The 18,589-nt window shown below is 36.4% G+C and overlaps 1 protein-coding gene across 2 annotated transcripts in view; it reads right to left on the bottom strand.

The window, feature by feature from the left end:
• The window catches only part of SLC26A7 (solute carrier family 26 member 7), a 63,572-nt gene that overhangs the window by 12,032 nt on the left and 32,951 nt on the right, over nucleotides 1–18,589 (bottom strand). The window contains exons 8-13 of one of the 2 annotated variants that reach the window (XM_079301353.1): nucleotides 16,961–17,074; nucleotides 13,681–13,758; nucleotides 12,114–12,209; nucleotides 5,145–5,251; nucleotides 2,942–3,008; nucleotides 1,774–2,481 (exon numbers count right to left, since the gene is read on the bottom strand). In XM_079301353.1, coding sequence (XP_079157479.1) covers nucleotides 2,386–2,481; nucleotides 2,942–3,008; nucleotides 5,145–5,251; nucleotides 12,114–12,209; nucleotides 13,681–13,758; nucleotides 16,961–17,074 — 558 coding nt within the window. In that variant the 3' untranslated portion in view covers nucleotides 1,774–2,385. Of the gene's footprint in view, nucleotides 1–1,773; nucleotides 2,482–2,941; nucleotides 3,009–5,144; nucleotides 5,252–12,113; nucleotides 12,210–13,680; nucleotides 13,759–16,960; nucleotides 17,075–18,589 lie in introns of those variants that run through there. The other variant, XM_079301352.1, reaches the window with a different exon arrangement.

Here is an 18,589-nt window from a genome sequence, read left to right as displayed (position 1 = left end):
AGGTACAAGTGGAAGGCATTTTGCACAAAACAAGTGCTGTTTCTCTCAATCTCAAGGTGTATTTGTAAAACACCCTCAAAAGCCAGTAAGAAATTTTATATATAAATATATTGGACAACAGCAAGCCATGCTTAAAGACTGGTTTTCTAGGAGGTAGAATTGTATTAATTCTACTGAACTCCCAATTTTCCATAGGTTGTGTGACAATGGAAGTAAAAATCAAGAATTTGCAAAGAGAATACAGGTCAAAAAAGACTCTCCCTGACAAAATTCATGTAACAAGGTCACAGACAAACACAAGTATCTGGAAGTGACACAGAACATCTTTTAAGTAGTTAAAAATTTTCTGGGATTGCATTGAAGATATGCAGTTTTCCCAACAGATTTTCAAGCAAAATAGAAATGGAAATCTTCACCACAACCCACATAATCCATCTCTTTATTGCAGACTACTGTTCAGACTTCTGGGAATGAGATGGTCTCTCAGACACCACTACAGTGACCATGAAATAAAGGAAACATTTCAAACATCCCAAACTGAGGCAAAGAACACCAGACCATGTGTAGGGACTTAGTGCAATTCACCGATCAATGTGATTGCAGTAAATACCACACCACCACCATGTCACTGTCAGACAAGTGGCAAAGCTCAACTGGCAGTTAAAATGTCTCAGTTTATATGGAATAGAGCTCTAAAATGAGGGCTAAGCAGAAGATGGTATATGCTTGAATGGATAAATGCTGTGACATCCCACAGATTCCCACAAAAATGGTGCTGTACACATCTTGGTGTGGAGACAAGTGGACACTTCAGTGCCATGGCAAAGTAGAAGATAAAAGCTGAGAAAAAAAGGAAGACTGATGTGCAAAGATCAAATCCTGTGGTGATCAATCTTCCATAAGTATAAGGTATAAAACTTGAAAGGTTCAAATCAAGAGGCCAGATCAAACAGATGGCAGACTTAGGTATAAATTTTGTCCAGGATGGGCAAAGTCAACCATGCCTAAATTTGACCAGCCAGTTATTCCTGGCTCTGGTTTGATTCTTTGTTAACAAGAACTGTTGAGAGAAAAATGAACTTCCTCTTTGTTGTATCCTTGCTAGGAAAGCAGGAAATTTATCTCACGTGTCTGTCCCTGCCACCCCTTAGAAGGCCTGGGAGGATTGCCCTGCACAGCACTGGCTCTGCTGGGGTACGAGCTCAGTGCCAGTGAGCGCCTTGCATGGAATGTGTTTCACATAAGCTTCTAAATACCCTTTGATTTTTTCCACATTAAAGTGTCTTTTCTCTTATTGATGAAATAACCCCTATAAATCCACAGACCTTAATGGCAGGGTAGATCATTAAGCTTGCATATTTTCATGTTTAAAAGTCCTGTTGTTTATGTATAATCTGTTATTTACCAGGGAAACTTGGAGCAGTCTAACATTCATACATTAAAAATTACCCTAAATGCCTGCTGCAACTCAGTGACTCTAAATTCAATTAAAGGCATATTTTTCTTCGTGTTGTGTAATAAGCTCTTGAGCAATTTGCTTCTCTAACATAATGTTATTTTCCCCACTGTCTGCAGACACTAGTTTGTCATGACTGGGTTACTGGCATTAATCTTACTGAATTAAGGGGGAAAAAAGCTGGGGAGCAGTAAACTTAAAAAAAAAAAAAAAAAAAAAGTATAGGCATTTGTACAAAAGCGCTTCATGAACTGATTTGAAAAATAGCAGGCAAGTCAAATTTTGGTTACCCATCTCTAACAAAGTTATTCCAACGTTTTTATTAATAATGAAAAGTGATATAATAATTGACGGCTGGTCCAGCCTCAACAACAGTGTTTTCAATTCACATTTCAGAGTCCTCCCCATTCTTATGTACCTTTCACATTCCAATGTTTCTCAGCATGCCAAAACAGTAAATGCCCTTGAGCTCTTGGAAGTTCAGATTTTTAGCCCAAGATAGCTCTGATGGAAGACATTTGCCAGAAATAATAAATTCTTTAAAGAAGATTTGCTTCATGGTGAAGCAGCAACTGCTGAGCGTGTAGTTTACTGATACATAAGACCTTCTATCAGCACTAGGAAAGGAAAAAGGACACAGTAGAAACTTTTACACTGGAGAGGGCAGGATGCACCAATGATGGGCTCTGTGCTGAAAGGACACATGGTTCTACTTCTCTCTTGGCTGCTGACCTACCATTTCATCTTGGAGGAGGGAGTTCACCTCTCTGGGTCATTACCCTTCTCTTCTTACCATAGACCTGAACAAAAAGCTACTTTGACAATAATTGCTATGAAAATAACCAAAAGAATCTGTCTGGTTGGTTGAAGTCTGTAAGAAGCCAAATTTTAAATGCACAGTCTTTGGGAGAGATTTTTCCATCCATTTCTCACATGCATAGGGTGATGAGATTCATGAAGCAGTCTGTAACAATTTTGTGGTGCTGCCTCTCTTTGCCCAGGCTCGTGGTGTCCTCTGGGTCAATCTGATCACGAGGGGTTGGTGATGATGAAAATGTTTTCATGAGGATGATGAAAACACCAAAGGACTTTTAGGAAAAATAATAATAATACAGAGACTGCTATTGTCTGCTCAGATGGCCATTACCTTTCTGGCAAGATATTTCCTTAAATTTAGGAATTAGGAAACTTTGAGAAACAGCAAATCATGGCTAAAAATTACAGATAAACTAAGACAGATAAATCTAAAAGGACTTGACTAACTTCACTTCTCAGACAAGCAGCAGAACCATGAAATTATTCCAGTTTCTGATGGCCAACTAGTTTTGTTATAATTGTATTATCCTGGCTTTAGATTTCAAGTGGTCATATCATAAAAGCATTCCCTTGACTCCCTGATTACAATCTGGTAACTAACTAGAGAAAAGACACAAATCTGAATTAATGAAACACACGCACAAAGTTTAAAAAAAAAAAAAAACTTACACAATTATCTTCTGCTTTGTATTTATATTCCACCTCTTTCATGTTTTTCAAATTCAGTGTCTTTGCTCTGTAATCAATATATAGAGAAAAATCTGTACAGCAAATCATTAGTAGTCTTGAGCAGAAACAAAAAAACAGACATCCCAAACTACAGCATAGCAGTTTAAAGGTCTGACAATGCAATCTGTGAGTATTTTTGAGATTACACACTTATCTTTCTGATAATCATTCTCTTAAAGAGTAAAAAGCTAATTTTAGAATTGTGAGATCACTTTGAAAATATGAATAATTAAATTATAAAGAAAATCTTAATTTTAATTTAAATTTGATGGTCAGTGAACTACTTTCAAGTCAAGGTAGCTAATATATAATAGATAGCTTCAAACGTAAAGAAGTTTAATTACTGCAAAATCGTATTTTAAGGAGAGGGAAAATAAATATGTAGAATAGCTGTGGTTATGAAAACAAAGATATTTTATTTGTCATTGAAATTGACACATCTTTATATGATGAAGCAGAACATTGCACTCTAGCTATCAAAATGGGGGACTTATTGGACAGAGCCAGTATTTCTCTGCTCTGTACACAGTGAAAAAAGAAAGTTGCCTTGGAAAGGGAGCTCAGCACAGGATCTTCTGATTCAACATGGCATTGTAGGAACACATTTAACTGCAGAAGACTTTGGAACTACCTATCCTCTGAGGCATCAATATACAAGGAGTATTTTTGCAGGTATTGGGGCCAGATAAATGAGCCTTGCAAACATCAGCTGTTCTCTCATCTTTGCATAAATGAAGCTGTAGCTGCTGGTGGTTTTAATACATTCTGATACATAGCATGTAGCACACCCAGTACTCTGACATCTGAACAGAAACTTTACCATAAATTATCTATGATATTTTCTTTGCTTCATTTCTGCTAGCACCTTTGCTCATGACTGCATGGCTTACTACGTGTAATCTTGTTAACCCCATCTGTGCCATACCAGTTTCAAGGCTGCTACCGTGTTCAATGCCTTTAGATGGTATGGACAGTCCTGTGCAGCTTCTCTGAAGAGCAGAGATCACTGGGAGGAGTCTTATTTACATTAATAAATCCAGGTTCAGATTGAGGTCTCCACTAGATCAGGCTCTGTTGTGTTAGATATCCACCCCTTTCTGCTGTTTGAGAACCTCTAACATCCAGCCTCAGGATAAAAACAACATGAAAACTTATCTTTTGCTTTACTACCAGAATTTACCAAAATTTTAGTTTGCCGAGTAGCACAATGTTATCACAAAACTACTCGTTGATTCAAGCATAAGCTGTCTGTCATAATTTTTAACTGCCTTGAAATTTTGAACTGTTTTCATGCTGTTTCTGCAACATATTCTATGAGAATAGAGCTGTGCACAAATGTCTAACACCATTAACTTTAACAAGCATTTAATCGAGCTGCCTATATTGTGCTTAATTTCAGTGGAATTCAATGTTCATGCAAACAACTGCATGCACGCAGCAAGTCATTTCCAGGGCTGGTGAGCTGTGAATTAATTCTGTAGCACAAATCAATCATGAACCTCAGCTATATTTCCCTTTATTCATGATGCAAAGTAGGAACTGTAATATATTTTTAAAAAACAAAACTACTTCTGATTGCTCTAGGTTTTTTTTTGTCCTGACTTTTCTAAGTCATATATGGAAGTTATACTTTTTTTTAAACATTAAAATAGTTGTAGAGTTATGTTTCATTAATCTATATTAGCAGTTATGTTTCATTAATCTATATTAGCAGTGCAATTGTCAACTACCAACTCCTGTGGAACATAGTGCCTAGGAGTTTATAAAGGCTTTTGGTTACTAAAGCTTGCCAGACATACTTTTTCCTTAAGGAGTAAATAAATATCTAATGGAAAAAAAAAATTAATCTTCCTGTTGACTTTATGCTACCTTCACATAATGAATCCCACAGATGTGTAATGATAAGAGAAATCACAAAATAATGCTATTTTATAAAACCTTTTAGAGATTCCTTAGTCTACGATAAATGGACAGATGTGACTTTTCCTTTTGAATTGTCTTATCTTGCAATTTTCTGCAACTGAAAAACTGAAGTTTAGTTGTTAAATTTAGTATCCCACGTGTCTGTGCTGACTGTGAAGCAATATGCAGAACGAATACATAACGAAGTGCTCGTAGAACATTTCAATAAATTGTTTCTTACCTGGGAAAGCGGAAAATCACGATTACTACAGTGCAGACAACGCCATACAACAGTCCCACATTAGCAGCAAAGCATATTGTAAACACATAGGTACTAACCCATATGCTCTTTAAGGAGGGGAGCAAAAAAGAAGTGATTAGTTTCAAATTTTATTGCAATGTGCGCTTTATGAATCTATAGAAATAAAGGGTTTTAAAACTAAGATAGTTTCTCAGATGTGAATATTCAGATCTTTGAACTGGCAAATACTGAAGACTGAATTAGCAATTAAAGTAATGTCTCCCCATGGGACACAACTCACCCCAGTACTCACAGAGGTTCCTTCTAGGGTTACATAAAATAGCATTTGCATTTGTGCTAACAGCTTAAGTCAGAATAAACTCAGTTGTTTTGGAAGACTTGTATTTTATTTTTCACATTGCAAATTCTTGTCACCTTCTTCACTGCATAGATTTTAAATCCTCCTTTCCTTTCACAGAATGAGGGGCCCTAATGAGGTCACATACAGAGAGCTTTTCTTCCACTAATCATTTAAGTGGGAATTATAATTTGCAAGGATGCTGATTAAAAGTGGTGTTTATCAGAGTACAGGTGACAAAACCAACTCTATAACAAATAAAAATTACTGGGGGATTAATTCCTTCCAATGGTGAGATTTCATATTACTTCCTCAACTTTCAATATTTGATTATTAAAACTTTGGATTAATTTGAAATACAAATTTAAAAATATTCGAAAGCATTTCTGAAACTAAAGCCACTTTATAAAGAAATTTTAAAAAACTTTAAAAAACATTCACGTTTCAATTTTTTCTTAATTATTTTCTTACCAGAAACAATCATTTTTCTTTCCATGCTACAATGATGTGTACAGCTAAGAAACATGCAGATTTCACAAATAAAAGTACGAGTTACTCAATTTCTTACACCAACCTAATTGGTATAATAAAGCACATCTTTCTCCTTAAGCAAAGACTGCATCTCATCTTTATATAAAAGGTATTAAAAAAGTGAAAGTATTTTCACTTCTCTGGATATATTGATCCTCACAGGTGCCCATTTCAAGAATTACAGTGCTGCTTGTTCATATTTGCAGATCACATTACAATGGCACAATCAATATTGAGATTATCCTTTCTGATACTTTCACTTAACCCACAAAAGACAATAGAATAATTTCAGCCCAACCGCAGGAATTTTGCTTGAGCAGATTTCAGAACTGTTATTTTATGAATTATAAAATGTAAGTCATACCATGATGGCTTGTGCTTCACAGAGGACAGAATGTTACTGTGACTCTGTCAAGAAACTTTTTCCACCCTCATCTTCAAGAATCCTAACTACAGCAAAAGACTTTTCAGTTTCTTCAATGGGAGGACTGCTAGGTAAGGAGGTAGTTCCTCCTCTGAAACTGACCTCAATCACTAGTATTTTAACATGGCATCTTATACAAATTGCTATTCAATATATTTGTAAAGATCACCTTTATGAGCACCAAATATTGATTAATGAAAAAGAAAGTAACATTAATATTTATAAATCCAATATACATTTACAGAGAAGTTCACCTGGACACATCCATTATTAGGCAAAAGGCCAACAGAACTACTAAAACCTGAAAATCAGTGAGATCAAGAATTAGGCTATCTTAATAAGGCTGAGCCCTGACAACACCTGAGTCCACTCCAGTGCAATCCAGTTCAGCTGCAAACCTGAACCTCAACACATCTAAATCACTGTTGCAGACCTTCAAAATTCTTGTCTCAGAAGAAAACAGAAGGCATAAAAATGCAATACAAAGCCTGCATAGGAAGAATGCCAAAAATGTTTAACTACTGCTGATTACTGAAAAAGCTAGTCAAGTGCCTCTCCAGCAGCCTGGTATCTTACATCTTAATTGTAATCAGACACTATCATTGTTGTAGAGGCTGAGCCAAAACAATCATACTCTCATTTCAATCACCCTTTCAGTGCTTTTTATTGGCCTGGAATCAGTTCTTCTTTAATTAGTGTAGCATCAAACTTGGAGAAGGATGTTGATCTGATAGACTTTTTTTTTTTTTTTTTTTTTTTTTTTTTTTTTTTTTTTTTTTTTTTTTTAATTCATGGGTTATTTCAGAGTTCAACAAAGAAGTCATAAAAATATCTAAGTTTTCCTTGGCAGCTTGCTTCAATATGGTTATTGCATACTCCAGGACAGATAGAATCTAATCACTCTTCAAATCTTAGCAATGGTATGTTATAGGTACATATTAATGTGAAAAATCTAAACAAAATCCACCTTTAAAGTACTGTTTTAGTTTAAAGAAAGATTCTAAAGAGGGAGAAAAGAAACAAGCAGAAGAAATGGATTTATGTCAACTCCTGTATATCAGAAAGTACCAGAAGCACTGAGAGGTGCAGTGACTGCATAGCAGTTGCCTTTGTCTAGACTTTCCATTCCATAATCATCCACCACTGAGGACTGTCTGAAATTGGCACTTGGTAGGAAAAAATAATATAAAGAAGTTGCAGAATACTTTCTGAATGTAGGGCTAAACAATGCAATGCTAAGGTGTGGTGATAATAAATATTTCTGTACCAGTTTGATACCAGATTATGCATTTCCCTATTTCATTGTATACTGAGATAATCAGGTGTTGCCTGAAAGGGTAGGGGTCCTCACATGTAACTATCTGCAACACAGCTGTCTAGTTTCTTACCACAATTGGTGGATTTGGTTATCAGAATGAGGAAATTTTGGATGCAGTTCAGCTAACTCCTGCCTGGTTATGCTGTTGCTTAATGGAGGAAGAGATGGACATGACTCAGCTGACCAGTTCTGTGCATTCTGTAATGTGAGGTTGTGATTAGTTGCTCAAATTGAGGCCCTCCAGCATATAGCCAAAAAGAAGAATTCCATTAAAGTTCTCCTGATTCAGGAACTGTCTCAGCAGAAGGTTCTGGAGTCCTGGAGGAGGCTCTGGATCTAAGGACTCTGTGCATGGCCATGCTCTCACATCCTCCTGCAGACAGATGACCAATGTGTGCATCCATCCACAGCACACTCATCATCAAGACTTGGGATTCAAGTGAAGTCCACCACAGGTGCAGAGCAGGAACTGCCTAATGCACTAAGGGACATGGTTTAGGGACAGACTTGGCAGTGTTGGGTTAACAGTTGGACTAGGTGGTTTTTAAAGGCCTTTTCCAACCTAAATGATTTATGATAATAAAATGGTACGGTAGTTCTTGGATATAATTTTTCACAGCTATTCCATACACAATGGTTGAGATAGTATTTGTTTGCAAACAGCCCTGCAAACAGAGGGACTGATAGAAATAATTCTCTTTAAAAATAATTTATATGGTAATCATGCTTTCAATGGATTAAGCATTTACAAATTCCTTTCCACCCCACTGAGACCAACTACAGCATAAGTAATGTAAATCACACGAGCATATTCACTAATGCAGGAAAAATAGAAAGTCTCTCTAGGATGCCATAAGATAGAGTCATTGATGTAAAATTATTCTCACAAAAGAGATGGTTTCCTACTTTGTGGAAAATTGTTTATATAGCAGAGTCCTGAGAGCTCTCAGAGCCCTCTCGTGTATCAGGACCTGTGTGTGATGAACAAATTTAAAAGGCCATCTTCCTCCTGAGTATATCTGAAGAAGGTCTAAGAAACACAAGGAAATGGACTAATGAGCTTCAAATTTCATGGAAGACCCTTTCTAGGCCTTCTCCTCTAAATATTTTGACAAAATAGATTGACAAGGTGTTGGATTTTTGTCTCAGAAATTCACAATGGCAAGATCTTGGAGGATACTTGTCAAAAATGAGAGACCCTCATTCTTGGATCTACTGTAATTGCTGAATTAGTAGCATTCCTTGCATCCTTTAACATTAATATATGTGAATACAATTACAATTCATGCATCCATAACTGCCTCTCATCACAACATCGTGTTGGGACTGTGTAATTTTTACCATGAATTCTTGCCATTCTTCCTGCTTTAAAAGTTAGGCATACGACCTGGCTTTGTCTCTGCTGTCGTCATTTTCTGGTCAAGACATATGTGCAACTTTAAAACATTTTTTTCTCGTTAAATGCCAGAATATTTAATTGCTGAACTTCTCAAATCCCTGCTATATAATTAACTCATGAAAATTATCTTTATTCTCTTATAATTTTTCATTTAGAATATCACCTTCTGAAATATTTTCCCCCATCTTTGGTTACTTTCAAGTCCAACAGTTAACTGCAAAGAGAACATTTTTCTTCAGTAGTCCATTTCCAGGCAGTAGTTTTGCTACTTAAAGGGCAGCTTATCTGTGATCCTGGTTAGTTCATAAGAACTTCACTGGCCTTTTTAGTAATACTAAGAAAGTATTACTAGTATCACCATCACTGTCAGGCTGGAGAATAAAAACAGCAAGTAAATCAAGTTGGCCTGCATAAGAAATTAGGCTTACAAAAAGGACAAGAAAATCATCTTTTGATCTGAGGACTTGAGAAGTGGGATATATTTATAGGCAAGGCCAGATGAGCTTCCTGGCTCTTCTCAGAAAAAGCAGAAAAATAGATCAAAACAAATCACTCTCAGTTGTGCATATAATATATATAGTGAAACAGGTAGTTATTAATCTGAGATTGCTAAAGTCATCCAGTCAAGGTGTAGGGACTGACAGAAGACCTTGACTGAAGCATGAGACATTTGAAGTTGTTATGGGTGCTATGAATGGCAGGAAAGAGACCTCTGGATTAAGGAGAGTGGAGTAATAGTTGAGAAGTAATAGAATGTGATTTGAGAGGCAGGATGTAATCTGAAAGAAAAAGCCACCCATGGCTTAAAGAATAGATCTCATAGAAACACAGAATATCCTGTAATGGAGGGAACCAGTGAATTTCCTCAACTCCAACCCCTGAACAATATCTTACCTTCTATATTTAAAAGGATTATGTTTATAGAGATCTAATCAACAAATGCATATTATTCATCCCACTTGTGTTTAATAAGATGCTTCAAAAAAAGTGAAGGAACAAGGTAACAAACTTGGTAATATTCCATTTCCATGCACTATCATTTTCTAGACCTATAACCAAAAAAAAACCTGACTGCAATGCTACATGACACACACCCTTCAATGAATCAGTTCCAGAAAGGACAACTGCTAATTATTTCCAAATGTTTTGTTAGGGTTTCTATCTTCAAAACACTTTGGATAACCTGGGTGATGGAATGATTCATTTCCAGTGTTCTGCAATTACTGGGGTGATTCCTTTCAGGCCAAAATAACACCAGTGTAGTTACACAAATCTCTGGGCTTGGTGGGGCTCCTCAGAGCAGGCAGCAATGCAAGATCAATGTTTACAGCCTTACTTTAAACTATGGTATTTAAGGCAAGATGATTTATCCTGCCAAGCTAAGGACTGATGGTAAAACTACTTGAAGATAAATCATTGCTCAAGTATATTTAGTCAAAAAATGAACCCAGCAAACTCCCCCGTTCTATGACCTCTCTTAGAAATGATGACAGATGTCAGAGATGTAATAACTAACTACTCATACAACCTTTTCTGCCAAAAACAGAAAAGCAAAAAATCAGTCAGGTTAGTCTATCTGTGAAGACGTGTCAAATCTAGTCAGATTCCAGAATATGCTGCTGGAAAATGTAACTACTTATTATCTCAATGAACTGATGGAGAAGATATATCTCTATCCCATAACTACCAATGGTTTTAAGTCCCAAAAATAATTCTTGATCCACATCATCCATCATTTCTGTCCCTGGCAATATGGGTTAAGATGAAGTTCAACTACAAAACAAGAGATACAAAATATTTTCAGAATTTTACTATTTGAGGAAGAAAATACTTCAGGAAAGATAGAGGGGTTTTGTTGTTGTTGTTGTTGTTGTTGTTTTTTTTTCTTTTGGATAATTCAAAAGAAACTCCCAAACAGTAAATTTTCTGAACCTCTAGTTTTCTGCAACTATGTGTGAAAAATCTCACAGTCAAACTTGATGTTGTTTACTTAGCTCTGTTTCCCATACTAAAATCATACTCTATTAAAAAAATTTTATTCTGTCCAGAGTAAACATTGCTTAACCATTACTGCTGTAGAATACTAAGTCACTGGTGGATTCAAAAAAGTCCAATCTTAACTCAAATTACCTGTATTTCCCACCACAGAAAAGGACTATGTGGCCAAAATACCTTTCTGAACATTGTTAGCTCAAGCAAATGGGACGTCAGCATGCATGCATTTATATAAGTGCATAGAAATTCCGGTTCCACTAATTGGCCATTACACCCAAAATCTCCCACGGAAGAGAAATCCAGGATTCTTCTTACACATGAATTCATCTTCACCATTTGCTAGGAATTCGGTGCAAATTCTGTCAGGATATTTAGAACTTGCATTAAACTGGATTTTCATACTATGTCTCTTTTCACCTCTCTACTTTTTGTGATGTGTTCCTCCTCTCATAGTGCAGAATCTTTCACTATGTTCAAACCACAGATACACTGCAAAATCTGAAAGAGTCAAGACAATTTACCTACAGCATCCCTCAATATGAATCTTTCTGCATCACTAGTGTTCCCAGTTCTGTTTGACCTATGGAGTTATTCCCTATTTCCAGAGGATGATGATACCAAAATCTCTTCAATAATGCTACAGTAGCAGAAGCATGTTAAACAGATAGAAAAGACATAAAAATTAGACACATATTTGCTCACATTAGCTTGATCTGTCTGTATACACATCTCTAGCATTAGGTTTGATTCTTTATAATTTGTTTAAATGCTATTTTTTAGTACAACTGATTTTTCAGATGCTGTTATGAGCTGATAGTGCACAAAAATACTGCTAACAATATCTTGCACTTATTTCTTTTAGGGCCACAGAACTACTAAAGTGTAGTTAACAGATATTTGCCAAATTGTGTCAGGAAAACCTCCTTAGATTTAGTTTTACTTACCCAGTCTATTTTATCCACATTCCAATATTTTTTTAAGTCACGGAACTGCATTAGCATCCCCTTCAAGCCCACAACAATAATGCTTGCTAACACACACTGCAGAGACATAAACACAAAAGCCATTTGCAGAGTTGTTAGTGGAAACAAATGCTGTTTCTTTAATTTAGCAGTCAATACCATAATTTAATTATATAAAAACCTGGTAGATGTTTAGAAAATGGGATAAACACAGGTATCCTTGTGACAGATGCTAATAGCAACAACCCCCTATCCCCTTTTCTTTTGTGAAGGCAATCTACAGGCTACCTAATTGTGAGAAAAATTACAGAAACCTCAGGACTAGCCAAGATTCTTCCATGCACCACCAGACCAAATACATTCTGCCACAGTCTGAAGGACTCAAAAGCAAATCATCACTCAACTTCTATGCAGTGAAGAATTGTAACTCCCCTTCCTCACTTCTTTCCCTTCCCCTAGAGAAGGCCTCTAGGGCAAAAGTCCATTAATTTTGAAGCAAAACTATTTTTTTTTTTATTCTTTGACTCAGGAAGGAGGAGGAGATGGATGAAGAAATCATCTAGAGCCAAAAAGAATGGAGTACAAACCAGTAGATTTACAGTCCCTAGACAGGCTGAAAAACATATTAGAAGAGAAATAAATTATCAAGAAAGTAAAAACCAAAATGTATTTTTAAAATATGGGGGGAAAGCCTACAGAAAACTGGTCAAAATTTACCAATAATCCATACAAAAACAAATGAAAGTAGGGAAGAAGTATAGCATAAAAACCAGGACATATTGTGCACCCTTCAAGTGTCCTTACTTTGCATGTATACTATAAAAGGATCTGTGTTTGAAAAGTGAGAACTTTCATGACACCATGTAAACAATAGCACAAAGCAATTTTAAAACATAGTTTAGTTAAAACTTCATGTACATACATGGCAGAATTGTGGATAATTTTGGAGCTGTGTTTAGCAGCTTTGACATGCCTCTAGTTAAAATTAACTATTAATTTGTAATACCAAAAGCTAGATGCAGCTTATGTGAAAAGATGCCACACTGCTTTGAGGAGCCTTAGCACAGATGTATTCTATGACAGAGATATAAGAATACTTGATAATCTTTCTGTAATTAAGCTTATATCACTATCTAAAATAATTTGTGTCAAACTTATTTGAAAATCAAAATATCATGTATGTCATATGCATATCTGGACAAATATAATGAATCTTCATTAATTTCTACCACACTTGTGAATATACAAGTCCACAGCAACCTGGGTCTATATTTTTCATAAGCAACATGCCAAAAGTAAGTAGAAGAGAAATTCACTTCTGTATGCTTACATGATACCCTATATATGTAACTATATATGTTTAAAATCTTTATGTCGTATGCTGTCAACTGTCTATTTTATGATTTCAAAATTTTTCATGCCAGTGCTATTTTTTTCAGCCACTGCAATTAAATAGAGCTGTTTTAGAGATTGCACAATATTACCCTGAAAGAAACTGTCATTAGAAGATGTTTGACATCTTAATCTTTAAAAAGGATAAGTACCATACCATAGGAAGCCAGTACAGCAGAGGTCCAATTGTGTAGATCACCACTAGAATTAAGACACAAGAGATAAGGCAAGCCACCTGAAACAATAAATAGGAATTGCAGATCATTCAGTCTAACAACAAAGAAACAACAAAATAAATTGTGAAAAGGATAAATTATAAAATGTTGTAGACAATGTCAAGAATCAGATTTTGAAGGTGTTAACTATTAATGTATTTGTGGATCATCTGGATATAATTTCAATTTTTTTCTCTGATTATTACCTTTAACTACAGTGATAACATAGTGAGAGATCTCAACATGTGTTCTTGACCCTGCTGCCAGCACACTGGCACAAATCAGAGCATCACTTACACACTTGGGTCTTAAATGAACATGTGTGTGCAATATCTCATCCCAGAAGTTCTCAGCACCCACTGTCATTCTGCAACTTATTTATAGCCATGCACCCTATGTTGTACTAAATAACAGACCTGTCATAAAAATAGGCAATAATCATGTATGCTGTCATTTTTTCCACAAGAGAAGGCTTCTAATTTCTTTTATTGGGATTAACACTAAAAGAAAACTACTGTTAAACCAGAAACCACTAACAATTTCATGTTAATATTAGTATTTACTTAAGAAAATGCAGGTACCATTTAAAAATATATTAAAGAGTGTAATTAATGCAAGTAATATAAATTCAGAAAAATATATGGTCTAATAATTATATATTTCTTCACAATATTTATAGTATTAATCTGATGGGAAGCTACAGTAAAATTTCACTGTCCTATTGTGCTCTGAGTGCTCACTGAGTCTTTCTGCCCTTATAAATATACAGTTCAGATTCACAGAAGGTTTTTGATGATAAGTAGACAGATGCTCACTTTATTTTTATATTGATAATATGTTTCTTTACTAAAATAATTAGGTTTCATTTTAAGAGACAAGTTGTTAAAAACAAAACCAGACAAGTTGTTAAAACACTAGAAAATTAAAGTCATGGTGTACTTAAAAATACCCTCAAGAAGGATAGACAGAGTGTTTACATAAAAAAGGACAGAAAATCTGCTGGTAAAGTCACAAGGAACTTTTCCCTCTTTCTGCCTTCATGGAGAAAAATAAAAAAAGTGTTGATTCTATTTGAAGGACACTTCTAGTCCATGATAAGAGTTCCTCGCTTCTGTTTTCTCCACGGAAAATGTATCACTGAGGAGCAAGTGACAAAACTGCAATCCAGGTATAGCCATTTGAAAAGGCTGCTCTGTGCCCCTGAAAGGCTCTTTGGATTTCTTTCATGCCCTATGCCAGACTGACTTCCCTCTATGTTAAAGAAAAGCTTCTTTTTGCCTGTGATCTGACCAATATTTATAAGTGATTATCTTCTCATCTCCTCATTCTGGCTGGACAGACACAAAGGAGAGCACTAAGCTGATGTGTTGCTTTCCAGGAAGGCAGGGGAGAGATTGTTATGGCTATTAAAATACTCTCATAGAGCTAACTCATAGCCACACTCACCTTTTAAAGACAGGCACTGCTATACTGTGAAACTAATGGATAAACCTAGAAGATTTTTATTATTTTATTTTGTTTGCTGTCTTGAAATCAAAATATAGTGATTTCTTTTTCCATTTCATGTATTTCACTTGAATAACTTTTTATGAGAGTCTTTCCCTTCATGTACCAAAACCAACATGCTCAGATACCCCATATGCCTTCAGGTTATAGGTCTGTAGGTTACCTCAAATCTTCAGTGGAAAAGCCAGTACGACTGTAAATTGTACTATCAGTACATTAACAGATTACAGAAGAGAGTGTCTGTGAGGATGACAGCATATTGTATGACATCAAATTCAACTAAAATATATGAAATAACTAATAGTCAAATGGTAGCTAAAATATTTGCATATAAATACTTTTCAAGATTAGATTATTCCTTATGATTGAGTTCAGAGTACTCTGTAGGCTAATTAACAAGTATTTAACATGTGGAGTACTGAAGGAAAGCCCTGTATAATTCCTCAATCTTGTGGCATTTGCATGAGAAATAATTGCAAGACATGGTTGAGATGAAACACTACCTATGGGTTGTATTTAGTCTTGTACCTCATGAACCTTTTCCTTGCAGCTGATTTCCTTTACACAGGCAAGAGAAACAGCTATAAAATGAAAATATAATCATTGAATCAGGACTGTTAAGGTTAGAAGAGACCTTTATGGTCATCAAGTCCAGCTGTCAACCCAGCACCCCCACCTTGTTCACCATCAAACCATGTCCTCAAGTGCCATATTCACACAATTTTTGAAAACTTTCCGGGATGGTGGCTCTGCCATTTCTCTGTTCAAATGCTTTACAACCCTTTCTGTGAAAAAAAAATATAAAATCCTGATATCTAATCTAAACCTTCCCTGGATCAGCTTGGTGTTTCTTCTTGTCCTGTCACTTGTTACCTGGGAGAAGAGAAAGGAACTCCAAAGGATGTGACAATGATATGGCAGGCTGCCACTGAAAGGCACCTGAGTTTGAGAGGAAGAGGCAATGCTGGGGGTGCCCTGGGTGATTTGCCACCTCTCTTGACAACAAGCACAATTTGAACAGATGACAGGTTGCAGGGTCACAGTTATCATTCTCAGCAATTACAGTCCCTTCTTTCCTGAGCTGCTGTAATAACAGCTTGTGAGTCGTTTCCTACAGTAGGAAATAGCAACAAACATCCTCAAAAATCTAAATGTCATCTCTGTGGGCTCAGTGTACCCTGAGGGATAGGACAAGTACACCATGTCACAAGGCAGGAGCTGGGAGATTGTGGTTTTTTTAACATACAGCTCTAAAGGTTACTTACATTTTATTTTGGAAATCAGATAGAAGATAAATTAAATCAGATAAATGAAATGTGATTTTTTTCCTAGACTGTACCATTAAATTCATTAAACACCATTAGAGGGCACTTTTGTTACAATGCTGACAAATTCACATAAGCTGAAAGGGCTTTTATGTAGTTTCCTGGAGTCTGAAAACACAACTCCTAACTTCTGTGCTGCCACAGACTTTACACTTCTTATTGAATAAAAGAGGTAAAAAAAAAAAAAAACAATTATAAATGGTACCATTATCTTTCCTAGGAAGTCATCACTGCTCAGATATAATTTCATGCAGATTGTTAAAAATGACAAGGCAGAGTCATTCCCAGGACAGAGGAAAAGGCAGACAAGAGAAATCCAATGGATAAATCAGTACAAATTGCAGTGAGCAGTATCACAGCTTTAAATCTCTGACATACTTCAGGCTCTTACCTGTGTTTTGGCACCTGTGCTGTATAACAGTGCTGTCCTTCCCATGGCAGCAGCACTTGGGATGCAAAAGAAAAATGAAGGAATCACGTTGCTGAGGCCATGAGCCAAAAACTCCTGCAAAGTTGTCAAATAGAAGATGTTTTTCCTATTGTTCTGTCATTTCAACAAAGGAGTCCCCTACATAAATATTAGCAATGATAAAGAATGGACACATTTTTGAGGGAAAAATATCCCACAGGTAATGACAAAGGATTTCCCAACAGAATAGATCTTCTCACAACTCAGAAATAATTTGAATGATAGAGCTGTTGAACCAGATTCATCAAAAGGAGGACATTTCGTTCACACAACAAATGCTATTCCTAAATTTTGAAGATTAAGTTCAACCAAGATATTGGCATCTTGATCCACATCTGCTTTTTAACGGGCCAGAGCCCCAAGTACTGGTGTCTGGAAACTGCCCAGATGATTTCTGGTTTATAGCTCACTGGAGAAAGACAGCCACTGATTTCTCTTCCTTTAGAGCATGTTTTAGTGAAAGTGAAGTGTGATAGCCATACTATATGCATGCTGTCTTTCATCACAAATGTATTTGGTGCTTGTTGACAGTCAAAATGCAGACATGGCTGAACAAAGATTCGTAGAACAAGTGGAGAAGCCACCTTGTATGTACATCCTTAGAGGAAGGAGGATAATGGTAGGAGTAGGAAAATGGTGCTGTATCCAGCCAGGAAAGTAAGCCAGCTCATGAGTTTATCTTCACAGCACAGCACAGAACAGCACAGAACAGCACAGAACAGCACCCCCTTAAAGCCTCACACACCCCCATGCCAAGCACTATGCCTGGCCCCTGCAGGCAGTACACCCACACCTCCTCACTGCTCTCCTCTCACAGGTTTTGTTCTTTTGCTCCATTATTTAATGCAGATATACTCAAATTTTCCTAGACTTCAGTAATGAAGCTGGGTAAGCCATAAGACTTCCAAAGGTGCAGAAAGACACACAGGTTGCTGTTTTCCATGGAGTGCCTTGAGACAAAGCAGCATGTCACCCTGGAATCTGACCTGCTCAAAGCATTCTCCCTCTGCTCCACAGAAATGTGCCTCTGAAGCATCAATAGAAATTCATGGCCCTTTGTATTCCAGCTGAGAAATAAAATATTTTAGAGACCTGAACAAACAAGAATGTCCCCACTGTGTTTCCCAATGCCATAAGAGTTGTGAAGGACAGGACCTGATGTAGCAAGACCAACCTGTCTAGATGGGGTGTTCAAATAGACTTCCAGCTGCAAAACAACTGTTCTTCATTCAAACCTATGTATTTATCCCAAACCACTTAACATAAAGGTGGAGTCAACATTTGCAGCCCACAGTACTAGTGCCAGTTATCTGAAATTGTGCCTTTCTTACCACAGTGTCTGAATTAGCATCTCCATGGATTTACAGCCACCCACCATGACAAACAATGTAGTAGTGTAGAGATGGCCCACTTTTATTTAAGCATTATCTCCTGCAAAGTAGAACGCAGAACAGAAAGCTCCTATGGCTGTAAATTTGGCAGCACTCTCTGAACTCATCCAGCTTCTTAGAAACAAATAAACCTTTATTTCGTGAAGTGACACTTCTACTT

Source organism: Erithacus rubecula (assembly GCF_903797595.1).
Source record: "Erithacus rubecula genome assembly, chromosome: 3".
In the NCBI taxonomy this organism is placed as follows: domain Eukaryota; kingdom Metazoa; phylum Chordata; class Aves; order Passeriformes; family Muscicapidae; genus Erithacus; species Erithacus rubecula.
Note: the sequence above shows the minus strand (reverse complement) of the source record. Positions and strands in the feature narration are given on the sequence as shown.